The sequence below is a fragment of the Oncorhynchus gorbuscha genome, linkage group LG26 (genome assembly GCF_021184085.1).
Source record: "Oncorhynchus gorbuscha isolate QuinsamMale2020 ecotype Even-year linkage group LG26, OgorEven_v1.0, whole genome shotgun sequence".
Lineage (NCBI taxonomy): Eukaryota > Metazoa > Chordata > Actinopteri > Salmoniformes > Salmonidae > Oncorhynchus > Oncorhynchus gorbuscha.
Genome location: NC_060198.1, coordinates 28,817,295 through 28,835,837, shown reverse-complemented (window position 1 = coordinate 28,835,837; position 18,543 = coordinate 28,817,295). Strand labels below are relative to the sequence as shown.

The 18,543-nt window shown below is 42.5% G+C and overlaps 2 protein-coding genes across 3 annotated transcripts; one reads left to right on the top strand and one right to left on the bottom strand.

The window, feature by feature from the left end:
• The first annotated feature begins 1,013 nt into the window (after nt 1-1,013).
• LOC124015747 (max-like protein X) lies at nt 1,014-9,710 on the top strand. Its single transcript, XM_046331199.1, has 8 exons — nt 1,014-1,153; nt 2,831-2,867; nt 2,997-3,086; nt 3,429-3,538; nt 3,748-3,850; nt 4,059-4,158; nt 7,649-7,850; nt 8,160-9,710. The coding sequence occupies exons 1-8, from the start codon at nt 1,112-1,114 to the stop codon at nt 8,214-8,216; spliced, it is 741 nt and encodes a 246-aa protein (XP_046187155.1). The 5' UTR covers nt 1,014-1,111; the 3' UTR covers nt 8,217-9,710.
• On the bottom strand, nt 9,660-18,370 carry LOC124015748 (homologous-pairing protein 2 homolog). Of its 2 annotated transcripts, XM_046331200.1 has the most exons (8): nt 18,243-18,370; nt 17,929-18,029; nt 17,746-17,835; nt 10,717-10,828; nt 10,492-10,637; nt 10,353-10,406; nt 10,054-10,113; nt 9,660-9,894 (listed from the first exon to the last, which is right to left on the bottom strand). In XM_046331200.1, exons 1-8 carry the CDS (start codon nt 18,262-18,264, stop codon nt 9,838-9,840), a joined length of 642 nt encoding a protein of 213 aa, XP_046187156.1. In that variant the 5' UTR covers nt 18,265-18,370; the 3' UTR covers nt 9,660-9,837. The 2 variants fall into 2 exon arrangements, with proteins under 2 accessions (XP_046187156.1, XP_046187157.1); XM_046331201.1 differs by lacking the exon at nt 10,353-10,406.
• Nucleotides 18,371-18,543: the final 173 nt, after the last annotated feature.

The following is an 18,543-nucleotide window of genomic DNA, read 5'->3' as shown; positions in this document are numbered from 1 at the left end:
GAGAGAGGAGACTGAGGGAGAAGCAGAGAGGGTGTGGTTGGAGAAGATGGACAAGAGAGTAAAGTGGAGGGGGTGGAAAAAAGAAGGGATAACGGAAGACTAAGTAGGGGTATTGGGCCCATAGTCATATGAGCTAGGAAGTAACTACACGTATCTGGTCTTGTGGATGGTCGGTGCATGCCAAATGGTACAGGGTGGATTAAGTAAAGTTTTTTATCCTTACATCCTTGACTTTCCATTGTTAGGAAACCACTGCCAGAACATAGGTTGTGGAAATGTGAGTGCAGTTGCGTTTTACCCAGTGTACCCTCAAATATCATTCCAAGAGCACTACCCTGTGTCAGCTATTCACATTGCTACCCCTAGTGAAGTCAAGGCAAAATTGCCCATGTTGTTACCATGTGGTGGTGAATCAATTGCTGCCCATCAGAACACCAACAAGGTCTTAGTAGACACTTTCTACCAGATTGATTAATGTCACTGACTGGCCACTCACCAGTGTTGCAGAGCAAAATCAGTTACTGGTAAAAAAAAAAAAAAACAGCAGCAGTCCTACTTCCAGATATAAGGAGCCTATGACTGCGTTCAGATAAGGAAGGCCAATTCTGATCTTTTGGACAATTATATCAGACCTTCATCACATCAGATTTTTTTCAGAGCTGATCTGATTGGCACAATTAGTGAAAGCAATATCATAATCGGGCTGTGTAAACGCAGCCATATGCCCCGTTCAAAAAACTGGGAAATCGGAAATCTCTGACTTCCGACTTGACTACGTTCAAAACAACTGGAAACATTGAGAAAAAAACGGTCTCTTAGTGGGGAGAAAACGATTTGAACGGTCATCCAATACGGAATTCCAACTTGGGAACTTCGGGCTTCTTTCTATATATCCGACTTTCCGTCCTGAAGATCACTGACGTCATGATTTGACCGAGTTCCCCGTTGTTTTGAACGCAGCAATAGATCCATACGGCATATAAACATGCTCAATTTCTTGCACTTATTTGAGGTCGTATGTTATACTGTGTGAACCAGCAGAGGGCGTAGTTCCCTTTCTCTAAATTGTTTTTCCACCACATGACACTCTCGAACAGCTGCTGATTCCAAGATGACGGATCCTACAGCATCGCCGGAGGATCACTGGAACAAAGTAAGCTTGCTAGTTTAGACAAATATATGAGATGTGAGGACAAATAAGCGGTGTACGACACTGCCATATATATTTTATATAGTGTTTGTAATTTGGAATTAGTTTGCTACAATTGGCTTGTGCTAGCTAACAGCTAGCTAGCTAGGTACTAGCGCTTTTATGACTCTTTTCAAGCTTCTTCCCACTTTCGTTACGATTCTGTAACGGTCAACTGCTGGCCAATTTGTAGCCTAGTCATAGTGGACCAGGCGGGTGATTAGCAAATTCACCGTCTGGGTGGACAGTGTTTAATTCTGCAAATGGTACACTCATCATATATCCACAGGTCAATTTAATAAGTCAATGCATGTTTGCCGAGGTTGTGTACATGTTTCTGCCAAAAAATACTTGCCATATTTCAGCCTTGTCTGCACTGACCGCATAGGAACGTGGGTAGCTGCCACCTAGCAGTGGTGTAAAACTACTTTAAAGTACTACATAAGTAGTTTTGGGGGGTATCTGTACTTTACTTTATTTATTTTTTGGATAACTTTTACTTCACTACATTTCCTAAAGGAAAAAGGCACTTTTTACTCCATACATTTTCCCTGACACCCAAAGGTACAAGTAACAGTTTGAATGTTTAGCAGAACAGAAAAAAATGTCAAATTAACACTTATCAAGAGAACATCCATGTTTATCTCTACTGCCTCTGATCTGGCGGACTCATTAAACATTTACATGCCTAATTTGTAAAGATATCTGGGTGTTTGCGTTTGGCCCTGGTTATCAGTAAAGGAAATGGTGCGGTCGAGTTAAAAGGAATTTCAAATTATTTATACTTTTACTTTTGATACTTAAGTATATTCAAAACCAAATACTTGTACACATTCTGCCTACACGAATCAAATCAGTGGTGTATTCATTCCGCTGATTCTGTTTCTTAAACAGAAGCAAACGAAACGGGAAGGAACCTACCTGTATTTGACCACTATAAACACGTTTTATTTGCAGAACATAACTGTTTGGACATGATTACACCCCAGGACTGTCAGTGGAGTTTGTTTATGCTAATTGCTGTGTTTGTCTGGTGATTCGATTAAAGTGAAAGTTGATTGAATCAGTTTTGGAACCGGTGCCCTGTGCAAAGTCCACGGCGAAGTCGAGAATCCTTCTCTACTTTTCAGCGGACTTCTGCCGCGTTCACATGCTAGTCGAAACTAGGAAACTTGGAAACTTGTTGAACGCGGTACGTTTATAACTAAGACCCGTTAGCAAGTCTGACATTTTCGAGTTACCTCATTCAGATTTAGCACGTGAATGTGGCAGAAGTCGTCTGAAAAGTAGAGAAGGATTCCGTTTCCACATACAAACGTGATTGCTTTTGATAACATTTTATCTGCCTTCCCAATGAAAACTAGTTTGAAAATTCAAACATATTTGAACCTATTTTATAGAAAATATATGTGTGTTTCTGAATGACGCACCATGCTGCATTGTTGCCCAATCAGCACAGATTACCGTTCCATTTGAGAAGGGAGCTCCTCCCTCACTGCTTTTACCCGTTCACGTCACCGGTGCCCCGTGGCTCAGCATAATTGAATCTGCCCATTGAATGAGACGGGAAAGAGCCTGTTGTTCTCACCTCCTTATCCACTGTTTTATTCTCTCATGTCAACACCTGCCATGGCTGAACAGAACGACGGGGCTTTCAGTGACAATGGATTTGACCCCAGTGAGTAGTATCCTTAGTCCTAATTGTTGTTTTACCAAAATATACAATCTATAGCTAGTAGGCTACCAGTCCTGTGGATAACTGATTAGTAATTTAATGATGTCTGAGCTCTTCATGTTCTCCATTAAGGTTTCTTTGCTGAGAATGCAAGGAAGGGTACTGTGGTCTCCAGGGCTAACAGCATTGGGTCCACAAGTGCCTCATCAGTACCAAATACAGGTACTGTGTTTTGTCATTTATGTTTAGACAACATATGTTAGGGAGTATTTTTAATCTGCAACATGGTGTGTGTACTATATGACTAAACGTGTTGTGTATGTGAGGCAATGCTGTATATTTATTTTGTATCCTGATTCAGAAACAACCATTTTATTCGTTGTCTTACTCCCTACCCCACTCTCACTTCCACTCTATTCTTTCTTGGGTTTTTTCTCTATTGCATTTCCACGTGACCTAGTTCGGTTGGGCGTTGTCCTGCGCTCTCATTGTCCAGTGCTTGATGTCTGCCTTGAGCCCTAGGGAGGTAGACTGAAACACCTGCTCTTCCTCTCCTCACTGTAGATGATGAAGACAGTGACTACAGGCATGAGACCTCATACAAGGAGTCCTACAAAGACCGGAGGAGACAGGCACACACACAGGCCGAGCAGAAACGACGGGATGCTATCAAGGTTTGGCCTCCGATGGGGAGCGGAATAACAGGAGTGTAGATCATGGGGAGGAGGGTAGTTGTGAAAAGGTTGAAAAATACAAAAGATTGGGGGGGGGGGGGGGGGAGTTGGACAGAGGGAGTTGGTGATTGATCTCTTCCAAAAAATTAAGATGTTTCTTAGGTGGCCAAATGTAATATTTTTGTCATTTCTAAAATCTGTGACCACAGAAAGGCTATGATGATCTCCAGTCCATAGTGCCCACCTGCCAGCAGCAGTCTGAGTTTGCCGTGGGGACGCAGAAGATCAGCAAGGCCACAGTGCTGCAGAAAAGTAATGTAGACCATTGTACCTCTCAACCAGAAATGTACATTTTAGGACTGCAAATTGGCATTCTGACCGGTCTTTTTTTTTTTTACTGTATAATGTCAACATACTATAAATATTTATAAAGGATCCCACCCTAAGATGGAATTTTCCTCCCTGATAGAAATGTTTTGTCCAGAAATCCCTGACTGGTTGTTTCTGTTTCCTGCTGCAGCTATTGACTACATCCAGTTTCTGCACAAAGAGAAGAAGAAGCAGGAGGAGGACATGTCTATGCTGAGGAAGGAAGTGATGGCACTGAAGATCATGAAAACGTTAGTCGCAGGAAGAAAAAAAATCTGTTACTACAGTGTGATACTGTAAAGTGTCAAAGCAGAGAGGGGAGAGCTGGGGGTGAAACCATTAAAGATATTAGCTGTGTTAGATCAAATGTGTATAATTTAGGTTAAGAGAACCTTCAAGGATATGTTTCATTTATCTAATACCTCATGCGCGTGTGTCCATGGTAGATTGCATAGGCTGTATCAGGTCAGCCCTGGTAGACGGGCCTTATCAGAGAGGGAAATGCCTCAGTCCACACTCTGCTCTGACAGAGAGAAGTCCAGGAAAGCAGTCAACAGGGTTGGTTTTACCCAAACAACAATTGGGATGTGACCCTTTGCATATACTGTGGAGGGAGGCCTCTCCTACAGGAACATCTGACTGGATTGAGCTGCCATCTAATCATTTATTTTCCTGAAGAGGCACCGAAGCCTCATTAATACGTTTTGAATTGTTCAGTCATTTATGCTATTTGACAGCCTCGGTTCTACGCTGACCTTTTTTACAAGGAGCACGTGTGCTCCTAAGTTGAGAAATGTAAGCGCAAACAAAGAAATTTAGGAGCATAATTAAAAATGAGGTTTTAAAGGTAGAATTCAGCATTTTCTAGGTGCAGCGGTGCACCGGTGCTCCTAAATTAGAATTCCAGGTCGCTCAGCAAAAACATTTAGGCGAGTAAAATGGTTGCGCTGTATAGCCTTAAACATGTACTACCAATACGACGCTATCATAGTTGTATAAATATGATGATATTAACACTATTGTCAGTAGCTAGGTTTCCATCCATTTCATGCGAATAAACTACACATTTTCCCACCAGGGATGTTTTTCCGTCAAATGAACTTGTTGCAGATAAAAGGCTGTGCGTGATGTAGTGCACATAAATCCCTTTTGAGGTAAAATTCAGATGAGCTGAATAAAAATGACAAGTTAAATGGGTTTACATCGCATTTTCAACTCTACTGATGGGGTTTCTCAAAACGAATGGTTGTCTCGTGAGTTCCCACTCTGGTATTGGCTCTAGCCAACAGCTCGCGGATACAGGGAGGGTTTGTCAAACACCAGCTCGATATTGATTGGAAAGGAGCATCAAGCTCATCAACTTGCACTTTCACCACCCTGTGAAGTTCATAACGTATTTAATCTGTAGCCTAATAAACGGCATGCTTTCCCAGTGCGTTATAGTGGGATGACCACACGTTATAGTGGGACGACCACACGTCATCGCGTGACTCCAAGTTTACTTCGATATGATGGTTATTATATGAATATTTGCCCATTAAAAGCTTTTACACTGACATTTCCCGCATGATACATTTTAGACACACAAAGATCCCACCTTTACTAGCGTATTTGGTTTTGTCTGCATTTTGGAAAGTTTACCGACACTTTCTGTTTCAATCAAGCCTGTCGTGATTTATTTATTTTTCCTCAACATGTACATTACGCGCATTAAAAGGTTGGATGGAAACCTGGTTAGAAATGGTCAGATGTAGTCGAACAGGTTACTTGAACAGTAAGGCCTGAGGAGGTGTGGCACAGTGCCTGGATACAGCCCTTAGTGGTATACAGTGTCTTCAGGAAGTATGTGTACCCCTTGACTTATTCCACATTTTGTTGTGTTACAACCTGAATTCAAATTGGATTAATTATACAGTACCAGTTAAGTTTGGACACACCTACTCATTCAATGATTTTTCTTTTTACTATTTTCTACATTGTAGAATAATAGTGAAGACATCAAAACTATAAGATGATACTTATGGAATCATGTAGTAACCAAAAAAGTGTTAAACAAATCTAAATATATTTGAGATTCTTCAAAGTAGCCATATGCTGAGCACTTGGCTGCTTTTGCTTATCTCTGCGGTCCAACTCATCCCAAACCATCTCAATTGGGTTGAGGTCGGGTGATTGTGGAGGCCAGGTCATCTGATGCAGCACTCCATCACTCTCCTTCTTGGTCAAATAGCCCTTCCACAGCCTGGAGGTGTGTTGTGTCATTGTCCTGTTAAAAAACAAATGATTGTCCCACTCAGCGCAAACCAGATGGGATGGTGTATCGCTGCAGAATGCTGTGGTAGCCATGCTTGTTAAGTGTGCCTTGAATTCTAAATAAATCAGTGTCACCAGCACACATCCTCCATGCTTCATGGTGGGAACCACACATGCGGAGGTCAACCATTCTCCTACGCTGTGTCTCACAAACCAAAAATCTCCTCAAATTTGGACTCATCAGACCAAAGGACAGATTTCCACCGGTCTAATGTCCATTGCTTGTGTTTCTTGGCCCATTCAAGTCTCTTATTATTGGTGTCCTTTAGCAGTGGTTTCTTTGCAGCAATTTGACCACTAAGGCCTGATTCACGCAGTCTCCTCTGAACAGTTGATGTATCTGTTACTTAACTCTGAATCATTTATTGGCTAATCTTTTACCAGATAGGGCTATCTTCTGTATACCACCCCTACCTTGTCACAACACAACACACAGGCTCAAATGCATTAACAAGGAAAGAAATTACACAAATGAACTTTTAGCAAGGCATACGTGTTTAATTGAAATGCATTCCAGGTGACTACCTCGTGAAGTTGGTTGAGAGAATGCCAAGCATGTGCAAAGCTGTCAAGGCAAAGGGTGGCTACTTTGAAGAATCCCAAATATAAAATATATTTTGATTTGTTTAACACTTTTTTTGGTTACTACATGATTATATGTGTTATTTCATAGTTTTGATGTCTTCACTATTATTCTACAATGTAGAAAATAATACAAAATAAAAACACTGGAAGGTGTAGGTGTGTCAACTTTTGACAAGTACAGTGTGTGTATTTTTTTCACCCATCTACACACTATAATAAAGTGAAAACATTTTTGTAGAAAGTTTAGCAAATTTATTGAAAATTAAATACAGATGTCTAATTTATGTAAGTATTCACAACCCTAAGACAATACATTGGAATCACCTCTGGCAACTATTACAGCTGTGAGTCTTTCTGGGTAAGTCTCTAAAGAGCTTTGCTCCCCTGGATTGTACAATATTTGCACTGTCTAATTGGTTGTTAATCATTTTTACTCCTGAACTTATTTTGGCTTGCCATAACAAAGGGTTGAATACTTAATGACTCAAGACATTTCAGCTTTTAATTTTTAATTAGTTTGTAAAACAAAAAAAACAACAAAAAAAATATATATATATACATATATCATCTCAATTTAATCAATTTTAAATTCAGGCTGTAATACAACAAAATTGAAGTCTAGGTGCATCATAACTTTCTGAAAGCACTTGGCTGCATGCCATAAACCACCCACGCCTTATTGTTATTATAAACCGTTTAACAACATGAATATAGCAACAAATATGTATTGTGTCAAACCCATGGTATATTGTCTGATATACACACGGCTGGAATTCTGTTTCAGCCAATTAGCATCCAGTACCCAAACTACCCAGTTTATAACGTTTAACCTGTGTGTTGTAGGAACTATGAGCACATAGTGAAGGCCCACCAGAACAACCCTCAGCAGGGGGAGGAGCAGGTGTCAGACCAGGTCAAGTTCAGCGTGTTTCAGAGCATCATGGACTCCCTGTTCCAGTCCTTCAGCAGGTCTGTGTCTGTGGCCAGCTTCCAGGAGCTGTCCGCCTGCGTCTTCAGCTGGATCGAGGAGCACTGCAAGCCTCAGGTAGTACACTCCATATGCACTAAATATACTGTACTGCTGGGGGAATCTCGCTGCTGGTGGATGGATGGCACACCAAATCATGTATGGTTTTAAGGGGTCTTTATATGTGATAGTCATGGCATTTTGGTGTATTTTCTGCTCAAGGATGGTATTTTGGACTTCCGTCTGACCCCAACAGTTCAAAACTATCACCGCTGTAGGCTTTAATTGACATGCCAGCCACCCTGTCTCGCTCTGAGTATTGATGACTAAACTGTTGAGTTGACAGCTGTGGAAGGTAATCCATGTTTGTCCTCTTTTCCTTCCCAGACGTTGCGTGAGTTTGTGGTGGGAGTTCTCCGGCAGCTCAACAGCCAGCCGTATTAATGCAGTTCAGGCGTAAACTCAGGACAGGAATCTCCCCTCGAGGATGCAGCCGGGGCCTACCCTGGGTTCTCAGGGTCTGGTAGAGACCTCACATATCAGCCTATTGTGTTCCCTCTTGGCCTGCAGTATTTAAATCGTTAACGCTTACTCAACTCACCACCAGTCTGCAGCAGGGTTGGGTGTTTCCTGTCTAGTCAGGTCAAATCCAGCCCAGCATTCGGTGGATTTAGTCATCAGGGGTTTCGTTGCAGAACAGTTGTGTTAAACAAGGCAAATGGCCGCTTGCTTGTAAACGTTCCCTAATGTTTACATTCACCACAAATCAGGGGTTGGAACCACATTTTATTTTTTAATTGTTCCATTCCAAACCTCTTTTTTTTGTTCCAGTGTTCAAACCAGCATAAATTTCTAAACCGGTTCGAATCAAATCCAAAACAGTCATGAGTTAAAATATTAAATTCAAACCAGTTGTGATGGTATTTGAGAATTGTTAAATGTTCATCATTGATTGTGATGTTATGATTGCTGTTGTGTCCATGTTGTGACGGAATCAAGCATATTTGTAAGTGTTACTGCAGCTTTTCGCCTTTTCATCATCTTTATTGGCAAAAGGGCACTGTAGAATAGTGATTCATGAATAGTTATGTATTAAACATGGTTTTTAAACAGAATCTCTGAACCAAAAACTCTGGTCAGGATTCAATCAGATTAGCGGTAAACTCATAGCTAATCATTGCTTTTGTTTAGGTGGTGTTGGAGGTGTAACTGCATTTCAAAACAAATGTGTTTAACCTTTATTAAACTAGGCAAGACAGTTAACAGCTAATTATTATTTACAATGACGGCGTTAGAGTTGTCAAATCCACAAGAAGCTCCTGGCGTTAACTATAGCTGGCATTGCCATTGGATGCACCAAGTCGCATTAGTAGAAAGCCCTTGCAGTAGTGTTACAAATTATAACAGTGAAATGTGTGATAAATCCCAACTTTGTTTAATGATTGTCATTTCTATATAGTCTACACATTCTTGTTCTGAACTTCTAAGGTGGGTGGGATATAAGGACGGGTGTGGTTTCATGACAATGACCACAAGAGCAGCCGCTTACCAATTTGACAGCTCTAACACAGTTACACCACCTAAACAAAAGCAATGTGTCTGATGCAGGTTGCTGCAGATCTGATTGAATCCTGGCCTTAAACAGTCAAGAATGTTCAAATGTAATGTGAAGAATTTGGTGATTTATTTTGACAATGTGCTCAGGAGAACTTGTACCAAATGTTTCAGGACCTTCTGGTAAACCTAACAGATGTGAATGTTTAATCTGTGTAATCACCAGACTTTAAAAGGGATCATTTTATACGACAAGTATTTGTGCTGGTATAAATAAATCAGGTCTAATGTTACATATTTTCTGCTGATTTGGACAAGAATTTGATGGAAGTATTTCGTATGAATGATTTTTAATTGCAAAATAAACTTTAAAGTATACCCCTGTACAAGGTATTTTATTACAAAACATTACAAATAGTAACTAGTTATTCCTGGAATGAGTTTTGATGGCATAATACTCCCTCAGAATTGACATTCAAGTCAAAGTAAACAAAGATCCTCCAACATTCTGTCAGGTACTTGGCATAGTCACTTTACAGTCCTCATCAGTCTCCACACCAACTTCTTCCTAAACAGAGAACACAAAAAGATGCTGACATCTCAGGTTGACAAATAAAAGTAAACATGATAGGCATTTGTCTCCCTCTGTCATGGTGATGAACAATATATCGTTTCCCAAATAAAGACAGTATTACTGTAGATCTGTATGTTTTGCAGAGCATCATACCAGAAATTGCTTCTTGGTCTTGGGGTATCCCTCCAAAATGGAACCCATCATATCAGCTGCCTGAGAGGAGCAGAGACAGATTCAGACTATTTGTTCTGGTTTGTCCTGCTCTGACAGGAATACTCGTACGGCTTTGATCAAGTAAGGGCTCTATTCAACCCAAATTGCGGAAGTACAGCGCGTAAGGCAATCTTCCCGCATTCACGGTAAAAGATGCATGTCTGCTTGATCGGAAATGACCTTCATTTTATCACGCAATCCGTAACATGTCAGCAATACAGCTAAAATAAATAAATCACCAGTCTCTTCCTCGTCTTCCACTCTTTCACGTAGCGATGTCTCTCCTTGTAAACCTGAAGGAAAGACGCATGAGCACAGTATATAGGGGGGGGGGGGGGGGGGTTTGTATTTGAACCCATGTCTGATTGTGACCCATACCATCTCCTTCTGCTCTGGTGTGACATGATTGGTCGCTGACTTGATCTTCTCCAGATGCTCCCTGTAAACAGAACACCCTTCTTTTAGCTCCTGGATCTCCGATATCATTTCCTCTGTGGTCAGGGAGCTGTTGAGCTCCTTCAGCTCTGCAATCAGAGATAAGAGTATGTCAGGTAGTCCAGTGTGTGGGAAGAGTGCTGATAGGGCCAAAGAGGGGAGCCCTACCTGCGTCCAGCTGTCTGCAGCCCTGAGAGATAGCCTGCACCTGTGTGCTGAGGTCAGAGATGCGACTGTCGATGGCCTTCAGATCTGCCTCACTCACCTCTGCAAACTGGGCCTGTAGGTAGTCAAGGACATTCTGATAGTTATATTTACCGGTTAGTTTTTTTATTACTATGTGGTCAATTTTCACAACTCAAAACAGATCATCAAAAAGGCAATTAACACATTTTCATTTGACTATAACACAAAATCAGTCACTTTCTCACCAAACTTCACTGCTTTACTACAATTGTATTGGCCAATACAGAACTGTAATAGCCATAATACACTGCTCAAAAAAATAAAGGGAACACTAAAATAACACATCCTAGATCTGAATGAATTAAATATTCTTATTAAATACTTTTCTTTACAGTTGAATGTGCTGACAACAAAATCACACAAATTATCAATGGCAATCAAATTTATCAACCCATGGAGGTCTGGATTTAGAGTCACACTCAAAATGAAAATGGAAAACCACACTAAAGGCTGATCCAACTTTGATGTAATGTCCTTAAAACAAGTCAAAATGAGGCTCAGTAGTGTGTGTGGCCTCCACGTGCCTGTATGACCTCCCTACAACGCCTGGGCATGCTCCTGATGAGGTGGCGGATGGTCTCCTGAGGGATCTCCTCCCAGAATTGGACTAAAGCATGATGTCCCAGATGTGCTCAATTGGATTCAGGTCTGGGGAACGGACGGGCCAGTCCATAGCATCAATGCCTTCCTCTTGCAGGAACTGCTGACACACTCCAGCCACATGGGGTCTAGCATTAGGAGGAACCCAGGGCCTACCACACCAGCATATGGTCTCACAAGGGGTCTGAGGATCTCATCTCGGTACCTAATGGCAGTCAGGCTACCTCTGGCGAGCACATGGAGGGCTGTGTGGCCCCCCCCAAAGAAATGGCACCAAACACCAGGACTGACCCACCGCCAAACCGGTCATGCTGGAGGATGTTGCAGCCAGCAGAACGTTCTCCTCCACGGCGTCTCCAGACTCTGTCATGTCTGTCACATGCTCAGTGTGAACCTGCTTTCATCTGTGAAGAGCACAGGGCGCCAGTGGCGAATTTGCCAATCTTGGTGTTCTCTGGCAAATGCCAAACGTCCTGCACGGTGTTGGGCTGTAAGCACCCCCCACCTGTGGACGTCGGGCCCTCATGGAGTCTGTTTCTGACCGTTTGAGCAGACACATGCACATTTGTGGCCTGCTGGAGGTAATTTTGCAGGGCTCTGGCAGTGCTCCTCCTTGCACAAAGGCGGAGGTAGCGGTCCTGCTGCTGGGTTGTTGCCCTCATTCACGTCTCCTGATGTACTGGCCTGTCTCTTGGTAGCGCCTCCATGCTCTGGACACTACGCTGACAGACACCCCAAACCTTCTTGCCACAGCTCGCATTGATGAGCCATCCTGGATGAGCTGCACTACCTGAGCCACTTGTGTGGGTTGTAAACTCCGTCTCATGCTACCACTAGAGTGAAAGCACTGCCAGCAAAACATCGGCCAGGAAGCATAGGAACTGAGAAGTGGTCTGTGGTCACCACCTGCAGAACCACTCCTTTATTAGGGGTGTCTTGCTAATTGCCTATAATTTCCACTTGTTTTCTATTCCATTTGCACAACAGCATGTGAAATGTATTGTCAATCAGTGTTGCTTCCTAAGTGGACAGTTTGATTTCACAGAAGTGTGATTGACTTGGAGTTACATTGTGTTGTTTAAGTGTTCCCTTTATTTTATTGAGCAGTGTATATACATTTACATAGACACTTATCCAAAGTGACAAAAGTCCACACATTTTGGTATGTGTCCCCAGTGGGAATCGGATCTACAACTCTGTTGTTAGTGCCACACTCTTATGAGCTTAGCCATGTACAGGACCACTACAATACATAAGTACAATACTGTAAAATACTTGGGGCGGCAGCGTAGCCTAGTGGTTAGAGCGTTGGACTAGTAACCGGAAGGTTGCGAGTTCAAACCCCCGAGCTGACAAGGTACAAATCTGTCGTTCTGCCCCTGAACAGGCAGTTAACCCACTGTTCCCAGGCTGTCATTGAAAATAAGAATATGTTCTTAACTGACTTGCCTGGTTAAATAAAGGTAAAAAAAAAAATACTTGATTATCCTTATTACCATACCGGTGGAAGATGTATGCTGCCATCCCCATGAGAGTACCACCCTCCTACAGGTCATGGATGAGGCATGCAATGATTTAAATCCAGACCTACAGTACCAGTCAAAAGTTTGGACACACCTACTCATTCAAGGGTTTTTCTGAATTTTTACTATTTTCTACATTGTAGAATAATAGTGAAGACATCAAAACTATGAAATACCCCATATGGAATCTAATAACCAAAAAAAGTGTTAAACAAATAAATATATTTTATGTGATTCTTCAAAGTAGCCACCCTTTGCCTTGACAGCTTTGCAGTCTTGGCATTCTCTCAACCAGCTTCATGAGGTAGTCACCTGGAATGCATTTCAATTAACAGGTGTGCCTTTAAATTAATTTGTGGAATTTCTTTCCTTGTTAATGCATTTGAGCCAATCAGTTGTGTTGTGACAATGTAGGGGTGGTATACAGAAGTTAGCCCTATTTGGTAAAATACCAAGTCCATATTATGGCAAGGACAGCTAAAATAAGCAAAGAAAAATGACAGTCCATCATTACGGAACATTTCAAGAACTTTGAAAGTTGGTGCAGTCACAAAAACCACAAAGTGCTATGATGAAACTGGCTCTCACGAGGACCGCCACAGGAAAGGAAGACCCAGAGTTACCTCTGCTGCAGAGGATAAATTCATTAGTTAACTGCACCTCAGATTGCAGCCCAAATAAATGAGTTACAGAGGCCAAGTAACAGACACATCTCAACATCAAATCAAATTTTATTTATCACATACATATGGTTAGCAGATGTTAATGCGAGTGTAGCGAAATGCTTGTGCTTCTAGTTCTGACAATGCAGTAGTAACCAACGAGTAATCTAACCTAATAATTCCACAACTGCTACCTTATACATACAAGTGTAAAGGGATAAAGAATATGTACATAAAGATATGAATGAGTGATGGTACAGAACGGCATAGGCAAGATGCAGTAGATGGTATTGAGTACAGTATATACATATGAGATGAGTAATGTAGGGTATGTAAACATTATATTAAGGGGCATTGTTTAAAGTGGCTAGTGCTACATTTTTTTACATCAATTTCCATTATTAAAGTGGCTGGAGTTGAGTCAGTATGTTGGCAGCAGCCACTGGTGGTGTTAGTGGTGGCTGTTTAACAGTCTGATGGCCTTGAGATAGAAGCTGTTTTTCAGTCTCTCGGTCCCTGCTTTGATGCACCTGTACTGACCTCGCCTTCTGGATGATAGCGGGGTGAACAGGCAGTGGCTCGGGTGGTTGTTATCCTTGATGATCTTTATGGCCTTCCTGTGACATCGGGTAGTGTAGGTGTCCTGGAGGGCAGGTAGTTTTCCCCCGGTGATGCGTTGTGCAGACCTCACTACCCTCTGGAGAGGCTTGCGGTTGTGGGCGGAGCAGTTGCCGTACCCGACAGGATGTTCTCGATTGTGCATCTGTAAAAGTTTGTGATTGCTTTTGTTGACAAGCTGAATTTCTTCAGCCTCCTGAGGTTGAAGAGGCACTGTTGCGCCTTCTTCACAAAACTGTCTGTGTGGGTGGACCAATTCAGTTGAGGAACTTAAAACTTACTACCCTCTCCACTACTGCCCTGTTGATGTGGATAGTGGGGTGCTCCCTCTGCTGTTTCCTAAAGTCCACGATCATCTCCTTTGTTTTGTTGACGTTGAGTGCGAGGTTATTTTCCTGACACCACACTCCGAGGGCCCTCACCTCCTCCCTGTAGGCCGTCTCGTCGTTGTTGGTAATCAAGCCTACCACTGTAGTGTCGTCCTCAAACTTGATGATTGAGTTGGAAGCGTGCATGGCCACGCAGTCGTGGGTGAACAGGGAGTACAGGAGAGGGCTCAGAACGCACCCTTGTGGAGCCCCAGTGTTGAGGATCAGCGGGGTGGAGATGTTGTTACCTACTCTCACCACCTGGCGGTGGCCCGTCAGGAAGTCCAGTACCCAGTTGCACAGGGCGGGGTCGAGACCCAGGGTCTCGAGCTTGATGACGAGTTTGGAGGATACTATGGTGTTAAATGCTGAGCTGTAGTCGATGAACAGCATTCTCACGTAGGTATTCCTCTTGTCCAGATTGGTTAGGGCAGTGCAGGTGCAATTGCGTCGTCTGTGGACCTATTGTGGCGGTAAGCAAATTGGAATGGGTCTAGGGTGTCAGGTAGGGTGGAGGTGATATGGTCCTTGACTAGTCTCTCAAAGCACTTAAAAAATGATGACGGAAGTGAGTGCTACAGGGCAGTAGTTGTTTAGCTCAGTAACCTTAGCTTTCTTGGGAACAGGAACAATGGTGGCCCTCTTGAAGCATGAGGGGACAGCAGACTGGGATAAGGATTGATTGAATATGTCCGTAAACACACCAGCCAGCTGGTCTGCGCAAGCTCTGAGGACGCGGCTGGGGATGCCGCCTGCAGCCTTGCGAGGGTTAACACGTTTAAATGTTTTACTCACGCCGGCTGCAGTGAAGAAGAGTCCGCAGGTTTTGGTAGCGGGCCGTGTCAGTGGCACTGTATTGTCCTCAAAGCGAGCAAAGAAGTTATTTAGTCTGTCTGGGAGCAAGACATCCTGGTCCGCAACGGGGCTGGTTTTCTTTTTGTAATCCGTGATTGACTGTAGACCCTGCCATATACCTCTTGTGTCTGAGTCGTTGAATTGCGACTCTACTTTGTCTCTATACTGATGCTTTGATTGCCTTGCGGAGGGAATAGCTACACTGTTTGTATTCGGTCATGTTTCTGGTCACCTTGCCTTGGTTAAAAGCAGTGGTTCGCACTTTCAGTTTTGCACGAATGCTGCCATCAATCAACTGTTTCTGGTTTGGGAATGTTTTAATAGTTGCTATGTGTACGACATCACCAATGCACTTTCTAATGAACTAGCTCACCGAATCAGCATATTCGTCAATGTTGTTGTCGAAGCAGTCTTGAAGCGTGGAGTCAGATTGGTCGGACCAGCGTTGAACAGACCTGAGCGTGGGAGCTTCCTGTTTTAGTTTCTGTCTATAGGCTGGAAGCAACAAAATGGAGTCGTGGTCAGCTTTTCCGAAAGGAGGGCGGGGGAGGGCCTTATATGCATCGTGGAAGTTAGAATAACAATGATCCAGGGTTTTACCAGCCCTGGTTGCACAATCGATATGCTGATAGAATTTAGGGAGTCTTGTTTTCAGATTAGCCTTGTTAAAATCCCCAGCTAAAATTAATGCAGCCTCAGGATATGTGGTTTCCAGTTTGCATATGAGGCTTCCAGTTTGCATAGAGTCAAATAAAGTTTGTTCAGGGCCATTGATGTGTCTGCTTGGGGGGAATATATACGGATGTGATTATAATCAAAGAGAATTCTCTTGGTAGATAATGCGGTCGACATTTGATTGTGAGGAATTCTAGGTCAGGTGAACAGAAGGACTTGAGTTCCTGTATGTTGTTATGATCACACCACGTCTCATTAATCATAAGGCATACCCCCCCCCCCCCTCTTCTTACCAGAAAGATGCTTGTTTCTGTCGGCGCGATGCGTGAAGAAACCAGCTGGCTGCACCGACTCCGATAGCGTCTCTCGAGTGAGCCATGTTTCCGCGAAGCAAAGAACGTCTCTGGTGTCTCTCTGGAATGCTACCCTTGCTCGGATTTCATCAACCTTGATTACTTGTTGGTTATTACTGCATTGTCGGAACTAGAAGCACAAGCATTTCGCATTAACATCTGCTAACTATGTGTATGTGACAAATAACATTTGATTTGGATGATCTCCGCATGTGTGGTTCCCACCATAAAGCAGGTGTGATGGTGCTTTGCTGGTGACACTGTCTGTGATTTATAGAGAATTCAGGGCACACTTGACCAGCATGGCTACCACAGCATTCTACAGCGGTACGCCATCCCATCTGGTTTGCGCTTAGTGGGACTATCATTTGTTTTTCAACAGGACAATGACCCAACACACCTCCAGGCTGTGTAAAGGCTATTTGACCAATAAGGAAAGTGATGGAGTGCTGCATCAGATGACCTGGCCTCCACAATCACCCAACCACAACCCAATTGAGATGGTTTGGGATGAGTTGGACTGCAGAGTGAAGAAAAAGCAGCCAACAAGTGCTCAGCATGTGGGAACTCCTTCAAGACTCTTGGAAAAGCATTCCTCATGAAGCTGGTTGAGAGATTGCCAAGAGTGTGTTGAGCTGTCGTCAAATTGTAGCAACTTTGAAGAATCTCAAATATAAAATATGTTGATTGGTTTAACACTTTTTTGGATGCTACATGATTCCATGTGTTTTATAGTTTGTAGAACATACTAGAAATAAAGAAATACCCTTGAGTAGGTGTCCAAACTTTTGACTGGTACTGTATGTCAGGCTTGGATAGAAAATTATGAACATTTGATGTTCAGTCAATTTTCATGGGTAGTGCAAGTGTATTGCCTAATGTGATAACAGCACTGTAATTTACAGTAATGTAAATTCAAAGGACAATTTTGAAATATCTTACATTTTCTGCCACTGGAGTACATTAAAATAACTAAATTGAGGAAATATCATGTTGTGTTTTGGTGATCAAACCAATTACTCATTTCACAGTAAACTTGGATCAATGGTTGTGTGGTGAAAGAGGTCTCCAAACAAAATGAATGAAGGTTATTGAATGGAAGACTGGCTGCTTACAAGTGTCAAGTTTAGATTTTTTTTTTTTACAAATTCCCCACACACTTGTGAAATTAGCAGCAAAGAGAGAGAAGAAAACGAATAACCAAAACAGAAAAGATTCAGATCAACAGTGGATACATATTTCCATCACCATATACAGTACGCATTGACGTGCTGCTCTGATACTCAGCCTTGATCACCTGATCAGCAAAGTAGATCTTTTGCTTCCCATAGGTTTTCTCTTTGATCTTCCCTTCCAGTGCCAACTGTTCCATGGCTTTAACCACAGCCTACCAGGATAGGAATGAGTAATCAAATATACATTTTAGTTTATGTATGCTGAAAATCATGTCACTGGCTCAGAACAGTTTAGCCTTTCTCACCGTCTTTCCCAGGCCGTGCTGCTTCTGTAAATTGTTAAAGACATCTTGGGCACTGTAAGGACGGTTCTTCTCGTTTAGGTAAGCAAATACGACTGTTAAACCTGACAATAAAAACACAAAACAGTGACCTGTATAACTTCTAGCTGGTGTATGGATTTATCAGTGCAGGTGAGTGTCAGTGTGCTAGCTTGCTGTACTGCTTCTAACTTGGCTAAAGTTCGCTACGTCGGTTAGGAAAACGTCTGTCATGTTTGGCAACATACTAGACGCAATGAAAGTAGCAACCTGGTAAAATAAAAAATTACAACTCATACCTCCGTTGTCTTTTTTGCTCATTTTTTTTTATTCCGTGAGCTATAAACTATCGCTAACTAATTTATGCTTATTGACAGATCGAGTTTCGCGCGCCGTGATGCATTGTGGGTGTACAGGCTTTACCTAAATCATATCGAAACAGAAGCTTGTTTTCGTCACCCTCCGCCTCTGTGCAAGACGGCCTGGGACAGCTTGGGTATGGACTCTTGAGCAGTGCATGAAATAAGCGCCAGCAACCAGCCAAATGTCGGTAAAAAGAAAAGTCCCAAGTGATTTTTTTAATTTATTTTTTTAATCTGC

What these genes read in the sequence shown, in the direction of transcription:
- LOC124015748 (XM_046331200.1), bottom strand. Translation starts at nt 18,264, where the DNA reads ATGAGCAAAAAAGACAACGGAG. An exon ending in AGCACGGCCTGGGAAAGACG is followed by an intron (nt 17,836 to 17,928) that starts GTGAGAAAGGCT and finishes CTATCCTGGTAG; the next exon opens with GCTGTGGTTAAAGCCATGGA. An exon ending in CACCAGAGCAGAAGGAGATG is followed by an intron (nt 10,407 to 10,491) that starts GTATGGGTCACA and finishes TCTTTCCTTCAG; the next exon opens with GTTTACAAGGAGAGACATCG.
- LOC124015747 (XM_046331199.1), top strand. Translation starts at nt 1,112, where the DNA reads ATGACGGATCCTACAGCATCGCCGGAGGATCACTGGAACAAA. An exon ending in AACGACGGGATGCTATCAAG is followed by an intron (nt 3,539 to 3,747) that starts GTTTGGCCTCCG and finishes CTGTGACCACAG; the next exon opens with AAAGGCTATGATGATCTCCA. An exon ending in GCACTGAAGATCATGAAAAC is followed by an intron (nt 4,159 to 7,648) that starts GTTAGTCGCAGG and finishes TGTGTGTTGTAG; the next exon opens with GAACTATGAGCACATAGTGA.